The 13,055-nt window shown below is 31.8% G+C and overlaps 1 protein-coding gene across 1 annotated transcript in view; it reads left to right on the top strand.

The window, feature by feature from the left end:
• Positions 1 to 13,055, top strand: part of LOC134724966 (26S proteasome non-ATPase regulatory subunit 10-like) — an 83,860-nt gene that overhangs the window by 46,598 nt on the left and 24,207 nt on the right. Inside the window, exon 4 of the mRNA XM_063588385.1 lies at positions 6,277 to 6,443. Within this exon, the coding sequence (XP_063444455.1) occupies positions 6,277 to 6,443 (167 nt within the window). The remainder of the gene's footprint in view (positions 1 to 6,276; positions 6,444 to 13,055) is intronic.

The following is a 13,055-nucleotide window of genomic DNA, read 5'->3' as shown; positions in this document are numbered from 1 at the left end:
AGAGGCAAACTTGCATTTAATGAAGTAGCTTCCCCCTTTCTCTATTTCTCCTTGACAAAACGAAAATATATGAGTCGAGAACATCTGAACAGTTACTGAATGGAATACATATTAGAGACAACATGTTGAACAACAATCTTAGTGCACATCATTTTGCAACCACTTGTCAGTAATTTTTATTGGTAAATGCAAGTTTATGAACGATTACTGAAAACTTTTCAAAAATACGGAAATTTTGATAGTTTCTTACTGATTGTGTCAAAAGGGGTTGGCATCTATGAACTTGTTGTTAGGTTGCTGCCCCTAAATTGGTAATTTTAAGGAAATTTTGCTGTTTTGGGTTATTATCTTGAATATTATTATAGATAGAGATAAACTGTAAACAGCAATAATGTACAGCAATTTAAGACTCAAAAATAAGTCAAAATACAAAAATGGTCAATTGACCCCCTAAAAAGTTATTGTCCTATATAATCAATTTTTAACAATTTTCATAAAATTTGTAAATTTTTTGCTAACATTTTCCACTGAAACTACACAGACAAGTTCATTATAGATAGAGATAATTGTAAGCAGCAAGAATGTTCAGTAAAGTAAGATGTACAAACACATCACAATCACCTAAACACAATTTTGTCATGAACTGTCTGCTTCCTTTGTTTAATTCACATATACCAAAATTATGCCCCTTTGAACTTATTTACTTAATGTACTAGTGCAACAGTTTGTCATCACAACTCCTCTCAAACCACACAACAGATTGACAGAATGTCATGAAACCTTTTCAGATAATAAGGACATACTATGTAGATGTGCATATCGACGAAATTATGATTCAATTTTTTTTCTAGGAGTTACACCTCTTTGACCTTATTTGCTTTAAGGTACTTCTTCAACAATTTGTCATCTCAACTCCTCTCAAACCACACAACAGAATTTCACGAAACCTTTTATGATAATAAGGACATACTACGTAGATGTGCATATCGACAGGAAATTATGATTCATTTTTTTTTCTAGGAGTTACGCCCCTTTGAACTTATTTGCTTCAATGTACTTCTGCAACAGTTTGTCATTTCAACTCCTTTGAAACATGAAATTTTGTAGATAATAAGGACAAACTATGCATGTAGATGTGCATATTGACATGCATATTGACAGGAAATTATTATTCAATATTTTTCCTTATACAATTTTTTTTCCTTACACTTATTTGATTTCTCCAATGACAATGTGGGGACGTGGGGTATGTGAGCGTGCTCACTAAGGTTCTTTAATATTGATCTAAAGATCTGTATACTTTTTGGTGATGATTCAAACTTTTATTTTTGAGTTATTGAGTATTTTGTTAAACAGTCGAGTTTTTTTTACATGTCGCGCCGTATCTCAAAAATAATTTATGATTATTGCTTAAAACTTTACACACTTCTCTGTTATATTAATCTAAAGATCTGTATACTTTTTGGTTTTGATTCAAAATTTTATTTTAGTGATATATTTAGTTTTTTGTAAAAAAAAAAACCAGGGTGGGGTTTTTTTCCTGCCGTGTCTCAAAAACTATATATGGTTGTTGCTTAAAACTTTCTCAGAAACTATTTATGATTATTGCATATAACTTCCACATAAGACCTCAAACTATTTATGATTATTGCATATAACTTCCACATAAGACGTTGGCATATCATGCTCTCATGGCACAGCTGTTTATTGCTTTTTAGCATAGAAAGGTTTCATTTTTACTGGACTGTGAAAATTTGACACGACTCAGAAGATTTTCTACAATTTTCCAATTCTATTCCTTATTTAGAAAGGGGTGAATTCGACAGAACTCAAAAACTGTGTTTTACTTTGATTTTATCTTATTTTCGGACGATTTTGTATCTATTTAAGCTACACTGAAGTTGAAGATAGAAATAGAACTGTGTAAATATGATTTATCGTACTCTAATAGCACTATTTAGTACACGGAAATCAACTAAAATATTCAATAATAAACCAATAACGAAGTAGATAAGGGATTCCGGGGCTAGAAAGAAATTTGAAAAAAATAGGCAGGAGAGGAGTTTTGAGTAAAAAAAAAAAGTCAGGATGAGACACTTGCAAAAAAAAAGAAGTCAGGACAACAATTTAGGTAAAAAAAAAGTCAGGATAAACTAAAAAAAAAAAGGCAGGACCAAACAGAGTGAAAAATAAAAAGGCAGGACAGAGATTACAGCTAAAAAAAAAGCAGGACAAAATTTTTCATCCTAGCCCCTCATAACATGCATAAAAATCAAATGGTAGCTCCCTTACCAGACATCATAATAATTTGGACTGCCTAGTGAAAAAAAAAACTTGCCATGTCATAATTATCTGGACTAGGGTATGACCCTACATATGAAAGTATTGTGTAAGTTAACATAGTTTCAGGTACTTTTAAATTGTGAAAAGGATTTTGTCAAAGTTGAAATGGTTCGATTCTAGGGAATACAGTGTTTACTTCAGGTCATGCCTTTATGGGTTAGGCAAATAATGAAAAATAGTAAGGTTAAGGGTTCATGTATGGTTTTATTGTTAGCATATTATATGATTTTCTAGATTAAAGTAAGGTTTAATATTGAAGGCTACTGTCAGGGTAAGAATATGGGTTAGTTGGGTACAACTTTATAGGTTGGGAGCCCTTCAATTAAAAGAAAGTCGAAAATATTACTTTCTGACTTATTTTGTCAGTATAGTTCATTCAAACGATAAAGGATATAATAAAAAAATCTTAGTCAGGTAAAGGTACGAATTTTGGTTAATTTTAGGGTAAGTTTATTAAGGATTTACATATTCTACGTTGATAGCCCCTCGTAGGAACCCCCTAGTAAGAAAAGGTGAAAAAGCCGGTTTAAAGAAGTATGCAGAGGGGCGTAAAAGTCATAGAAATGATTGAAAAATTATCTAAATTACCCTCCTATGGTAAACGGATCAGAAAAACCACAACCGGCTCTTCTCAGGCGATCTTGTATGGTAGAGTCAACGTCGTCTGCTAGAAAATTGGGGTCATACAGAATGTTCAATTTTTCCACCGCCTCAGCTAAACTGGCCAAATCTTTCTGTTTGTAACCATTTGCCACTATACCTTTATCTCTCAAATACAACTGAATCTTTGGAATTGTCAAAGATTTAAATAATAACATCGTTCTTGTAGTATTCTCAGATCCGGACATCCTGGCATTTACATTTGTCAGGAGGTGATGAAATCCGGAATTCTCTAGATTTTTCATCTATTTGAAGGGGATAACTGATTATTTATATTGCCGATTATTTTTTTACCAGAGGTTATAGTATGTTAAAAATCAAAATGGAGATAGTTTATAGTGTCTTTAACAGTATTAAAAAAGTAAAATTACTATATTTAACTGGTTATGATATATATCTATTAAATTAATTTGCAATAAGTCTATGGAAAATCTAGAGGAATCTTATCCGCATCACCTATCAACATTGTTTACATAACAAAAATGCTAATCATTGATTGGTCAGTTACATGTTGTGATGTCACTGCAGATCTGAGAATTATAGCAGAATGAAACAATTTGTGTTGGGTAATCGCTATGGTAAACAAGCAAAAACTGTGACGTCTTTTGCCCCACCTATTTCCGGTTGATACATGTATATTTTGCAGATTTGAAAGCGAAACGCCATTTAATGTGCAAGTGGTCTATTAAACTGTAAATCCGAAAAGGTCAGGATTATGAAAATTTTTGTATAAAATGTCAAATATTAAGAAGGAATACAAAAGCATGCGGAGTTATACAGTTATAAATATTGTATTTCAATATTTTAAGAATCTAATTCAATTAATTATTCTGCCTAAAAGAAGAGATACGACTAATTTCCTTTGCTTGAAAAACATGTCGTAATTTTATAATTGTCAAGTAATTTCTGAAATAAACATCAATTTTACAAAAACTGCACCGTACAATTTTGTGACGACTGGGCAAAAATCAAAGTTATTTCATTTAAAAAAGATATTAGCCGTATGTTAGGTGGGTGCATTCAAGTCCTTAACTAGACATCTTTTTCAAATATTACACTCGCCTAAGTGCACATGCTGAAATGAACATGTCTCGCCTTCTTTACTAAATATTGATTTTATGTTGATAGTCCTTTATATAAAGCTTTACTACTAGTATCACTGTTTCACATAAACTTAACATAATCCAAGAAATTGAGGCCAAGGTCAGATGAACCAAACAAGAAATACATGTACACATTACAATCATTCAAAACACCAAATATAGTTGACCTATTGCTTATATTTCTAAGAAATAGACTTAACAAAGAAAACCTTACATTGACAAATAATCCAAGAAAATAAGGTTGAGGACAGATGAACCATGCCAGACAGACATGTACACCTTACGATCAATATATGCATTAAATATAGTTTACCTATTGCTTATTTATAGTGTTATAAACTTGAACTTAACATTGACCAATGAACCATGAAATAAGGTCAATGTCAGATGACACCTTCCAGACAGACATATTATACACCTTACAATCATTCCATACAACAAATGGTGTTGACCTATTGCTTATAGTTCAAGAAAAACAGACCAAATAACAAAAGGTTAACACTAAGCATTGAAGCGATGAGATAAAGGTAAAATAAAACCTGTGAGACTGACATGTACATCCTAAGATATTTCCAGTCACAGGATGCTTGTTATTTATGGTTATGAACTGTGAGACTGACATGTAGATCCTAAGATATTTCCAGTCACAGGATGCTTGTTATTTATGGTTATGAACTGTGAGACTGACATGTACATTCTAAGATATTTCCAGTCATGGGATGCTTGTTATTTATGGTTATGAACTGTGAGACTGACATGTACATCCTAAGATATGTCCAGTCATGGGATGCTTGTTATTTATGGTTATGAACTGTGAGACTGACATGTACATCCTAAGATATTTCCATTCACAGGATGCTTGTTATTTATGGTTATGAACTGTGAGACTGACATGTACATCCTAAGATATTTCCAGTCATGGGATGCTTGTTATTTATGGTTATGAACTGTGAGACTGACATGTACATCCTAAGATATTTCCAGTCATGGGATGCTTGTTATTTATGGTTATAAACAGTGAGACTGACATGTACATCCTAAGTTATTTCCAGTCATGGGATGCTTGTTATTTATGGTTATGAACTGTGAGACTGACATGTACATCCTAAGATATTTCCAGTCACAGGATGCTTTTTATTTATGGTTATGAACTGTGAGACTGACATGTACATCCTAAGATATTTCCAGTCATGGGATGCTTTTTATTTATTGTTATGAACTGTGAGACTGACATGTACATCCTAAGATAGTTCCAGTCACAGGATGCTTTTTATTTATGGGTATGAACTGTGAGACTGACATGTACATCCTAAGATATTTCCAGTCACAGGATGCTTGTTATTTATGGTTATAAACTATGAGACTGACTTGTACATCCTAAGATATTTCCAGTCATGGGATGCTTGTTATTTATGGTTATGAACTGTGAGACTGACTTGTTCATCCTAAGATATTTCCAGTCATGGGATGCTTGTTATTTATGGTTATGAACTGTGAGACTGACATGTACATCCTAAGATATTTCCAGTCACAGGATGCTTGTTATTTATGGTTATAAACTGTGAGACTGACATGTACATCCTAAGATATTTCCAGTCACAGGATGCTTGTTACTTATTGTTATGAACTGTGAGACTGACATGTACATCCTAAGATATTTCCAGTCACGGGATGCTTTTTATTTATGGTTATGAACTGTGAGCCTGACATGTACATCCTAAGATATTTCCAGTCACAGGATGCTTGTTATTTATGGTTATAAAATGTGAGACTGACATGTACATCCTAAGATATTTCCAGTCATGGGATGCTTGTTATTTATGGTTATGAACTGTGAGACTGACATGTAGATCCTAAGATATTTCCATTCACAGGATGCTTGTTATTTATGGTTATGAACTGTGAGACTGACATGTACATCCTAAGATATTTCCAGTCATGGGATGCTTGTTATTTATGGTTATAAACTGTGAGACTGACATGTACATCCTAAGATATTTCCAGTCATGGGATGCTTGTTGTTTATGGTTATGAACTGTGAGACTGACATGTACATCCGAAGATATTTCCAGTCATGGGATGCTTTTTATTTATGATTATGAATTTAACTAGTGGGGGAATAATTGGGCCTCCATTCCATTTATTAAAATAAATTTGATATATATTTCAGATAGCAGAAATGTTACTTCAACAAGGTGCAGATCCAGATATAGGGGACCAGTACAATAATACCCCTTTACACAGAGCAGCATCTAAAGGACATGTCAAATTAGTTAAACTGTTATTGCAATACAATGTTGATGTTAATTATAGAGATTCACAGAATAGTTCACCATTGTAAGTAATACTATGTGTAAAAAAGACGAAATTAATCTGTATAGAAGAAATGCACTCAAAAATTGATTAATAGTAAAGATCTATATTTGTATATGTCTGCCAGTTAGGGTTATTCCTTTAAAAAGGAGGTACTAGGGTCTGAACGACATTTTTTAAGTTCCTCCATTACCATTAGGGGAATGTACCATGTATCTTTTTCTTTTTCGTTTTCTAATGTACCATGTATCTTAACACCATTATTATTTTCTTTGAACAAAAAATGCTTATTTTTACAAAAACATTTTTTTAATTTTCTTACAGTAATTTATATTAACCAATAAAAAAAAGGAAGATGTGGTATGAATGCCAATGAGACAACTATCCACAAAAGACCAAAATGACACAAACATTAACAATTATAGGTCACCGTACGGCCTTCAACAACTTTGTTAGCAAAATTTATCAAAAAAATATCAAAGATGATCAAATGATTGTTAAAAAAACAAAATGTCAAAGTAGATTTTCACTTAAATGGCTCCATGGTGCCAAGAAATATAGGTGTCTTCTCATTTATCCAACTTTTTAAAATAAAGTATTCTCATTTAGCCAACTTTTTATTTTTGTTAATTATTGGGTTGTTTGTTTAGTAATAATAAGGTGTCTTTCTAAAATTTGACAGTAAATTTGTTCCTGTATGTTTTTATATTATCTAAAAAATATTATATAAAAATCACGGCTGGTAATCTACACACGCAGAACATTTGGTTCTACAATGAAAACCGTGAGAGGATTTTCTGGTTGTGCTTGAGTGGAGCAATTGTCACCGCTTCAAAGGGTATAGACATTTCTAAATCGCAATTTTCTTATTCGACTGATCAAAATATTGAAAATCGGAGAATGCTATGCTGTGGTGAATACTTTAACAAAGAGATACATGTATCATTTACTGTTATACGTGGAGTTGAACTCCTACAAAATCAGTTGCCGCACGAGGTTTTGCCGAAAAAAGTGACATTTAGATTTTGAAATGGTCCTAATTACAGACCATAAAGTTCAAATGTACTTTTTATTCGGTCAATGGGTATGAATGTCGATTTGGGCAGCGTGTACGCTGTCCGGTGTTGATCTACTTCTTAATAAATCTAAAAACCTCATATTTTTATTATGTCATGCGTGAGGGGATCGGTTCTGATTGAGGACATCGTGAATGCATAAGGGGACGTGAAATCATAATATTATTTCCAAACTATTAGTCTTTGAAAGTTGCCTAATACATTTGAAATACATTGTAGGAAGATATGTTTTACGAACAATAAAAGGAAAAAAATGTCATTGATTTGTTTCTAGCTACGAATAAAAGTTTAAAAATTTCATATCAGCCCATGAGCCCAGTATATACTTTTTACGAAAAGAGTTAACTCCACTTATATTGCGTACTTTAAAAAAAAATGAATTGCTAAAACACAAATTTTGATATTTGTTTGAATATTTTGATTTATACAATACATCACAAAGTTTTCTGTATACGAATAAACAGTCTAACCAATAAATTGCAAATATGTCTCCAATAAAGGCAAAAGTAGTAAACCGCTGTTCGAAATTCATAAATTGATTGAGAAAAACAAATTCGGACTACAAACTAAAACTTAGGAAAACACATCAAATATAAGAGGAAAACTACGACACATCAGAAACACAAGTTAACATTAAACTTTAACACACACACTTGGCACAGGACATTTTAAGAAAAAAATGGTGGGATGAACCCGGTTTTGTGGCATGCCAAACCTCCCGCTTCTACGGAAATGGTAAATATGTCATTTAAAGATAACATTACATGACAGGACTACAATACAAAAAAATGAGAGAACATATAGGACAGAGAAACACGCCAATGATAGCTAACAAAAGGTACCAGGTTAAAAAAAAACTTATACGTCAGAGGCGTCTTTCGTCCACACAAGTCTTACCAGTGACGCTCAGATGAAAAAAGTTCGAAAGCCAAGGCAAGTATACATTGAGGAACAAAAGTTTCAAAATGTGCCTAATACGGCTAGGGTCTCTGCCTGGTATAAGAACATCTTTTTTTATTTCGAATAATTCATAATTTTGCAACCAGTCACTCACTCACTGCCCTTGCAGAAATAAATCCTGACATTTTTTTTAATCAGGATATCTCAAGATTATCCTGGGAAATCCTGAAAATATCCTGTAAAGCATTTAGCCCTTTTTTTAGGGAAAAAGTTAATGGGAGAATTTCAGGAAATGTCAGGACTTTCAAATCAAGCAGCTTTAAACTAGGAGAACTGTCAGGATATCTCAAGACTTTAAAAAATAAATATAATATAGACCAGGATACTGTGAGGACTTTTCCTTCAACATTCATCCAACTTTCAGATACTTAACAAATTCTTTCTGAATGAAAAAAAAATAAAGTCCTGGATGATTCCTGGTATTGAGACTTAAGAAATAAAATAATCTATATCACAAATTCAACTAAATAAGAAAGAAAATCTTTGGGATTAAAATTAACTGTTGTTTGTTTAAAATAAAAAGTAAATATTCACATAAAGATAGTGTTTTAGCCAGAATTTGTGTTGGGTGAAAGAATAGTGGGAAGAAACTAAAACTATTTTGTCAAACATTTTTGAAATACACAAGTTATTCATGACATAATGCAAATTAAAGATTATTGGTGTTAATTAAAAATATTAAACATATTTTGGCAGTTAACTTATTTACACAGTTACTTCTATTCTTCCTGTTCATGGAAGCCTAACGAGGACAGTATTTCAAAGTCATAGATTATATTTTTTAAAGTCTTGAGATATCCTGACAGTTCTCCTAGTTTAAAGCTGCTTGATTTGAAAGTCCTGACATTTCCTGAAATTCTCCCATTAACTTTTTCCCTAAAAAAAGGGCTAAATGCTTTACAGGATATTTTCAGGATTTCCCAGGATAATCTTGAGATATCCTGATTAAAAAAAAGTCAGGATTTATTTCTGCAAGGGTGTGCTATTAATATTTCTGTGCCAGTATTTTATAACCAATTAATGTGCTTGAATTGCTTTTGATTTTGTTTATATATTGACTTATATGTACTAGAACACACCCGCAAAATCTTTTAAATCTGCGAAAATAACGTGTATTTGCTTTTTACTATCAATTTTTAGTTCACTAATCAATCCACGGCGGTCAATGATATATTATATAGATCCTCTCTATTTAATATACTAAGTGACTGTCACCCGATGAATTTTCGTAAAAGATTTTATGACTTGAGAATTTCAGAAAGGTATCAAAAGTAAAAGGTACTTTGGGACAGGACCATTGTTTTTCTAAAAAAACGAATGAAGAGGATCTATTACACAAAAAAAGCTCCATCTCATTGACCAATCTCTTCATGAATTAATGTGCAACTGATATTTTTCTATCCAGTTCACATTTTAAGTATAAACGGTTAAAAAACTAAAAAATACTTTCAAATGATTAAAATTACATTAACTTAATGTCAGTTGCACATTTTAACATGCTATGCTAAATAATACTACAGAAAATTTAATCCGGGTATAATTTTCAGTCTTATTTTTCACCTGTCATTCCACCCAAACTCTAATTGAAAAACCCTTTGTTCTTAATTAACTTTGATCTCATCTATCCAGTGGTTGTCGTCTGTTTATGTGTTACATATTTGTTTTTCGTTAATTTTTTTACATAAATAAGGTCGTAAGTTTTCTCGTTTGAATTGTTTTACATTGTCCTATTGCAGCCTTTTATAGCTGACTATGCTGTATGGGCTTTGCTCATTGTTGAAGGCCGTACGGTGACCTATAGTTGTTAATGTTTGTGTCATTTTGGTCTTTTGTGGATAGTTGTCTCATTGGCAATCATACCACATATGCTTTTATATATATATATATCCAACTTTTTTGTTTACCTTTACAACCATGACAACCTAAAATTTAAAAAAAATGGATAAATGAGAATGAACGGAAATATATATGTCATTTGCATGATTAAAATTAAATAAATCTTCATTTTTTAAGTAAAATAATAATTTTCATTAACTTTAATATGAATATATCACTATAATATATGTATTAAAAAGTAAATATTTCAAGATATTTCTTTTATATATTCAAACAATTGTCAAAAAAATATTTGTGACTTTTTGTCCCATCAAATTTATGACTTTATGTCCTGTGACTTTCTGTCCGTTTACCTTCTCAGACAAGGCTTACGTTTCTTTCGAATTTGAAAACCGATGTTTTGCGAAATTCTTAAACGACTCATTTCCAGGATTAGTCTTGTTAATTAAATTCACAGGAAATCATTGGCTTTTTAAATTTTTACTTTTGATATATAGTGTTTGAATATGAATGATAATAGTTGCACTTGCTTTACCTAGCATGAAATTATTTTGAATTTACAATTAATTTTCTAATCTGCAGAAGGGGATTTCGACATGCATATTACATAGTAAACAAAACACGTGTGTTGGTATTGAAAAAATACTTTTTCTACGTAAACTAAATCAAGTTTTCATTTAATTTTTATTCAGAATTAATAATTTTCTTTACTTGAAAAGTGACATTAAATTATAAAAACAGTTGTTATGGAATTTTAATTTGTTTATAATATTAGTTCTGAGCTTGTGATCAGTAGATAGGTGTGAAATAAACAAAACAGGTAAAGAGATTAGCAATCATTAGTGAATACTTCCCCAAGGCATTGATATGGTTATTAGAGGTCAGTCATTTACAAACGTATCAATCGTATTGTATACGTTGCCGTATCCACATCTGCAGATATATCAAAAAATATTATGTGATCCTGAGCTTATTAATAAGACCGTACTTCATTAAAAAAAAATTAATTGGAATCTCTTTCGAAACAATCAAACATACACTTTCAATATTTGTGATAGTGGTGTTTTGTAAAAAAAAATAAAAAAAATATAAGGGGTTCCATGCTACTTTTACATGCCCTTAAAAAGGAGCCAATGTAGGGCAGGTACAGGAATATCGTACACAATTCTTTAATAGATAAAAAAAATATTTCAAGATCTTATATGAATAAACACAACAACAAAAAATCTTATGTACTACTTATATACATGTAATGAACTTTGAATATTGTTCATTTGCGATTTTATCATAAAAGGTAATAGAAAGTACAGAGAATCACTCTATTTGTCAATAAAAAATTAACAATTTCAATTTTGTCAGCACAAGTTCATACAGAAACAAACTATTTTACCGTATTCACTCCTATCATGCCTGTAAACTGTTCCAACTATCCGGAATATCTTTAAAAGTAGGGTTACATATTCCACAAAAACTAGATATTTCCTTATTGTTTTGTAAATTTCTGCATTAGAAATTAATCAGTTGCCTATTTGCATTATTGAAAGTACAGAAAATTGAAGCTCAGGATCATATACTGGTTTTTGGTATATCTGCAGATGCGGATACGTCAACGTATAGGATACGGTTGATACGTCTTTAAATGACCGACCCCTATTAGGAGGGCCCTCAAGATTATAACTCTATACTGGAGTGGCAGTTTTATTACAGGGGTTTAATCACCTGGGGCGTAGCTGGGTCCCTTTAAGCGATTTTTGTCGAGCCTTCGACTTTTGTCGAAAAAGTGAGACTAAGCGATCCTACATTCCGTCGTCGGCGTCGGCGGCGTCCACAAATATTCACTCTGTGGTTAAAGTTTTTGAAATTTTAATTACTTTCTTAAACTATACTTGATTTCTACCAAACTTGGACAGAAGCTTGTTTATGATCATAAGATAGAATCCAGCAGTAAATTTTGTAAAAATAAAATTCCATTTTTTTCGTATTTTACATTTAAATGGACTTAATTTTTCTGCGGGGAAACATTACATTCACTCTGTGGTTAAAGTTTTTAAAATATTAATACCTTTCTTAAACTATCCTGGGTTTGTACCAAACTTGGACAGAAGCTTATTTATGATCATAAGATAGTATCCAGAAGTAAATTTTGTAAAAAAATAACTCCATTTTTTCTGTATTTTACTTTTAAATGGACTTAGATTTTCTAGTTAACATTACATACAGTCTGCAGTTAAAGTTTTCAAAACATTTATAAGATTCATTAACTATCCTAGATTTTTACCAAACTTGAACACAAGCTTCTTACAATCAAAAGATAGTATCATGAAGAATAATTTTTTTGATTTTTTTCCTCATTTTTGTTGAGCCTGTGCTTTACAGCAAAAGTAGGCAAGACACTGGGTTCCGCGGAACCCTTACAATTTTTTTTTTTACTAGACGCAAAATGGAGGGTTCTGAGGGCCTAAAATTGGTTTTAATGACAAATATTTAAGACTGAATTTGATCATATTTTATTGAGAAACATCAATAGTTTTCAATATCCATCAGGTAGGTCTGATGAATTGTGACAATTTGATCATTAGTTATCTGTTCGACCACACACGGAAGAAGATACTGTGCATTAAAACAATTTTCTGACTTCAGGAGTCTAGAATCAAGTTCTGTGATCATATGATCTAGAAACGGATAGTAAAGAGAGATTCGCCAATATTGTTTGGGTGTATCGGCTGGATGGTTAGCTCTAGATGTCTGCCTTCCACACCGTCTA

This window comes from Mytilus trossulus, chromosome 7 (genome assembly GCF_036588685.1).
Source record: "Mytilus trossulus isolate FHL-02 chromosome 7, PNRI_Mtr1.1.1.hap1, whole genome shotgun sequence".
Taxonomy (NCBI): domain Eukaryota; kingdom Metazoa; phylum Mollusca; class Bivalvia; order Mytilida; family Mytilidae; genus Mytilus; species Mytilus trossulus.
The sequence above is the reverse complement of the archived record's forward strand: the minus strand, read 5'-3'. Positions and strand labels throughout refer to the sequence as shown.